Source organism: Chinchilla lanigera, unplaced genomic scaffold (assembly GCF_000276665.1).
Source record: "Chinchilla lanigera isolate Chin_1 unplaced genomic scaffold, ChiLan1.0 scaffold00144, whole genome shotgun sequence".
NCBI classification, from domain to species: domain Eukaryota; kingdom Metazoa; phylum Chordata; class Mammalia; order Rodentia; family Chinchillidae; genus Chinchilla; species Chinchilla lanigera.
In genome coordinates this window covers 2830154-2835330 of record NW_004955545.1, presented here as the reverse complement: position 1 = coordinate 2835330, position 5177 = coordinate 2830154, and the positions used below count along the sequence as shown (strand labels likewise).

The following is a 5177-nucleotide window of genomic DNA, read 5'->3' as shown; positions in this document are numbered from 1 at the left end:
AAATTCTAGCTAAATCATTATCCCAAAGCTCAAAAGCTACTTACTGGCTAGGAGGATTGATACCCAAGTCCCTTGACTGCAAAACAGATTGGCTGCACGGACTGGCTACCCGTGACTGCACTCCCTGCCTCTGGCTGCTACACTCCCCTTTTGATTTACACAGAAATAATTTTACTACCATTCCTGATGTTGCTCCTCTGAGACCCTGGAAACTCTGAGCCACATCTGTACCTACAAGCTTTCCTTGTTATAGAGTCCTGAATCCAGTAATTTTTGTTCTGACCTTCCCCACACAAATGTAGAATTGTCACAGCAGCCAAGGAATTTCACTGAGACATTTGTGGGGCCTATGACTGGTGTTGTCTTCGGTCCTTTCTTCTCAGATGGTGGACCTAAGCAGCAGCAGCAGCAGCAACAGCAGCTTAAAATTTCTTAGAAACATATATATACAGCCTTGTGTGGAGGTGTATGCCTATAATTCCAGTACTCTGGGATCCTGCAGCAGGAGAATGGTAAGTTAGAGCTCAGTTTGGGAGATTTAGTAGTTTAGTGACACCTGGTCTCAATTTAAAAATGAAAAAGGGCTAGGGACTTTGCTCAATGCAAAAGCCCTAGGTTCAATTTCACTGAATTACAATGTGCTTTTTAAGACAATTCTCAAGTCATTTGTTTGCATAGTAGAATCTTTAAACCAGAAAGTGAGACCTGAATCCCAGGGGAAACAGGCTTATGCCCACCTGTGTAACTGACCCTCTGAGGCGCTTGATGTTCTTGTTAGAGGCAGCTGTTGAGTGGGTCAATGATGTAAGAAGAACTTGGATATTAAATTGCAGCCACAGCCTGGGAGATTATTGCAACAAAGAGAACCTCAACATCTGCATGGTGGACTGATGAGAGGCCCTGGAAATATGTTGTAAGTGTTGTTTAGAAGCCTGACCACCTCCAAACAAAGTTAAGAAATTGGGAGGACCTTTTTTGATTTAACTAAATTGGAGTGTATGCAATTGGAAAATAATTCAAAACACACTTAATTTGGCATGGTGACACATGCCTATAATCCCTGCACTCTGGGAGGCTGAGGCAGGAGAGCTAAGAAGGTAGCTCAGTGTAAAGGCCCTGGGTTCAATTCCCAATACCATAAAACAAAAAACTACATGTTTATTGCCTTGACACTGTGCTTATTTATTTATTTATATATCTTTTAAGAAGTCAGGCATGGTGACTGTGCATATTTATATTGACCTGGAAACATGTTATGATACCAGACATATCTTTGAAACATCTTTAAGAATTTGTGATGAAATTCTCCCCTACCAACAAAGAATAGGATTAGCCTGGCAAGCCGGACTATTGTACCAACTGCATTTCAAACCGGAAGGTATTGTAAAATAAACAGCGGCTGGAATCCAGTTGCTCTGTTACAACAAGTTTGGATTTGCTATGGAAACAAATCGACAGGTCTATGGCTGGAGGCCTTACATGGCCCTTTTATTGCACTGGACCTTGCAGAATGTCCTGGTATGCTGGTGTTAAGGGCCAGAGGGACTCCATCACAAGGAGGAACTATGCTGAGGCCATACTGTCATACAGGCAAGACTTGAGAATTGTATTCCGAGGCCCAGAGGATGGCCAGCTGACATGCAGACCTTTGCAGGCCTCTGCCCGTGAAGCAGTTACTCCACACCTCTGATGTAGGCAGAGCAGTCATGGACCCCATCTTACACAGACAGAAACTTAGTCTCAGGGAAGTTCAGGGAGAGAGCTGCGAATTGGTAGCTCAATGGTGGAGTGCTTGTCTAGCCTTTAGGAGACCCTAGGTTTGATCCTGTTTTTTCCTGAACACCAAAAAAAAAAAAAAAAAAAAAGTTCAGGAAGTTGTCTAAGTTCTCGTGATCGGTGAACAGTAGGATGTGGACAGGCAGACATGGATCTTTTAGCTACATCCTGCACTTCCTTACAGGAGACTTTGCATATGCTGTGAAATAGAATCAGGAAACTTGTGGGGTTAAAGCACATCATATTTTACCTATTCAAACCATAGTTTTTTGCAAAATTTCAAGGCTCTGGGTATCCTGTAACATAAAACCCAAATGTGTATGATTACTGTTTATAATCTCAGCTACTTGGCTAGCTGAGGCAGGAGATCACTTGAGTTCAGTAGTTAGGGATGAGCCTGACATAGATACTCTCTCAAGAAGGAAGCAAAGGACTGGTGCTGTAGCTCCATAGCAGAGCACTCACCTAGCACATATGAGGTCCTGGGTTCAATTTTCCAGCAGTGGGAAAAAAAAAAAATTAGCATGGTATGGTGCCATACACCTGTAATCCTAGCACTAGGGAGGCTGAGGCAAGAGGATTGCTACAAGTTTGAGGTCAGCCTGAACTACATAGTGAGACCCTGTCTCAAAAAATCAAAACAAACAAACAAACAAAACCCCTAATACATCGAAAACCAAGCAAGCTAGGTAGCGCATGCTTATATAATGCCAAATACTACTCTAGAGGCTGAGACAGGAAAATTCCAAATTCAAGGCAAATTTGGGCAATTTATTTTTATTTATTATTTCGAGACAGGGTCTCACTTTGTAGTTCAGGCAGGTCTTGAACTCACTATGCAGCCCAGGGTGGCCTTAAACTTGAGGTGATCTTCTTGCCTCAGCCTCCCAAGTACTGGGATTACAGACATGTGCCACATCCCACTAGCTTGGGCAATTCAGTAAGACCCTGTCTCCAAATAAAAGTAAAAAAGAACTGAGGATGTAGTTCAGTGGTTAGTGATAGAGCCTTTGCCTAACATATGCACGGGTGGGGGAATCAATCACCAGTACCAGAAATAAAGCAAACAATGAAAACAAACAACCCCACAACAGAACCAGGAATGGTGGTGCCAACCTGTAATCCTAGCACTGGGGAGGCTAACGCAGAAGGATCCCTGTGGGTTCAAGGTCATCCTGGGCTACAGAGTGAGACCCTCTCTCAATCTCCCCACCCCAAATAACAGCAACAAAAGACCCCAAATTTATTTATTTATTGCTGGGCTGGGATTCAAACCCAGGGCTTCACACATGGGCTAGGCAGGTACTCTGTCTCTGACCTATGTCCCCAACCCCAAAATGTTTAATTTTTTTATTGGTACTTTTTTGTTTTATTTTGTTTTGTTTTCCGGTACCAGGGATTGAACTCCCGACCTTGTCCTTGCCAAGCAGGAGCTGTGCCGCTGAGCTAAATCCCCAGGGCCAGTACCTTTTTTTTTTTTTTTTTTTTTTTTTGTCTTTTTGAGACAGGATCTAGCTACACAGTTCAGTCTGGACTTGAGCTGACTTTGTAGCCCAGGCTGGTCTCGAACTGGTAAAGATCCTCCTGCCTCAGCCTCCCAAGTGCTGGGATTACAGGTGTGTACCACCACGCCTGGCTATTTTTATTATTATTATTATGAGCCAGCATTTTTTTTTTTTCTGGTACTGGGAATTGAACTCATGACCTCGAGCTTGCCAGGCAGACGCTTATGCCGCTGACCTATATCCCCAGCCCTATTATTATTATTATTATTATTATTAACTTATATTATTTATTTTCGGACTTTTTGAGACAGGGTCTTTTTTTTTTTGGTACTGGGAATCGAACTCTCGACCTCGTGCTTGCTGGGCAGGTGCTGTGCCGCTGAGCTAGACCCCTGGCCCTTGAGACAAGGTCTTGCTATGCAGTTCCGCTGGCCTTGAGCTCTCACTTTGTAGCCCAGGCTGGTCTCGAACTCACAACGCAGCCTCCAGAGTGCTGGGATTACAGGAGTGTGTCACCAGGCCTGGCTACTTGTACAGTTTAGATATACATAATAACATTCATCATATCTGTACATGATGTATTTTGATGCTTCTTTTTTAATTTCTTTCTTTCTTTCTTTCTTTTTTTGTCTTTTTGAGACAGGGTCTCGCTATATAGTTCAGGCTGGCCTTGAGCTCACTTTGTACTCCAGGCTGGTCTCGAACTCGCAGCGATCCGCCTGCCTCAGCCTCCCGAGTGCTGGCATGTGCCACCACGCCCGGCCTTTAATTTCTTAGAGACTACATATGCTTAGAATTTGGACACAGTGACCACAAATCAACCATGTAACTACAATAGTTTTATTTGGCCTAGTGGGAAGAAACGTGAGCTCAAATTCTGGATCTGTCCCTTTTCAGCATGTAACCTTATAACGTAAGACCAAAATGTAGTCTTCCCGAATTTGACAAAATCTTATTTTTTATGGTCCATCTTAAAGTTACCAACTTTGCGAAAGCATCTCAGCACCCCCACCTCCCCAGTAGCTCAGGGCACTAACTGTCTTTTGCCACTAGAATGGAGCTTATCCTTGCGAGGTGAGCTGATCATTGAGCCCAGCTCCTTGGCTAGGCAGCAGTGAACTGAGATCTAAGTACCCGGAAAGTGGCCACTTGGTGCTACAATCCCTCGGGCACCTCCTGGCTGTGAAGGCCAACGTAGAAGTCGAATCCCCGACGTCTCCACGGCCACCCCGTCGCAGACTGTAAGCACATCGGGGTTTCAGGTGGACGCCTGCGCGACGGCGCGGTACTCACTTCTGTCGTCCCGGGTGCCTAGCACGCTGCCAAGGACCTCGGGTGCCTAGTAAACACTCGTGGGAAGCAGAGCGCAGGGAGACCCCGTATCTAGACGTGCCCAATCGGCTCCGCCGAGCCGCGATGGTGAGCGCCGAGCGGAGCTGTGGTGTGGGACCGAGGGGGAACACTCCGTCCAGCCGGGCGCCAGCTCCCCCCGACAGGCGGGCACCTACCGACAGCGGGCACACAAAGCCCGTTCGGTGCGCTCGGCGCTCTGCTGCTCGGGCCTGAGTCACCGCGCGCCGCCGAGCGGCTCGGGGTTGGGCGCTGGGCTGTAGCAGGCGTTGGGCGTCGAGCAGCTGCGCGCATCAAACCGCCGCGGGCGGGGCACGGGGGGGGGAGGAGCGGGCCGGGGAGGAGGGAGGGAGGAGTGGGACCCGCGGGGGTGGAGGAAGAGGCCTCGTGCCGAGGAGGGAGCAATTGAATTTCAAACACAAACAACTGCACGAGCGCGTACCCACCGCGCCGAGCGTCGTCGGACCCGGGCCCGCCCCGTCCGAGCGGCGCGCGGGTGGAGAGCCGTGGCCGCGCCAGAGCTCGAGTCGGGGGCCGCCATCGAGG

At 47.5% G+C, this 5177-nt stretch overlaps 1 protein-coding gene across 1 annotated transcript in view; it reads left to right on the top strand.

Moving 5' to 3' along the window:
• The first annotated feature begins 4133 nt into the window (after positions 1–4133).
• The window catches only part of Hdgf (hepatoma-derived growth factor), an 11238-nt gene continuing 10194 nt past the window's right edge, over positions 4134–5177 (top strand). The window contains exon 1 of the mRNA XM_005411701.2: positions 4134–4700. Within this exon, the coding sequence (XP_005411758.1) occupies positions 4698–4700 (3 nt within the window). The 5' untranslated portion in view covers positions 4134–4697. The remainder of the gene's footprint in view (positions 4701–5177) is intronic.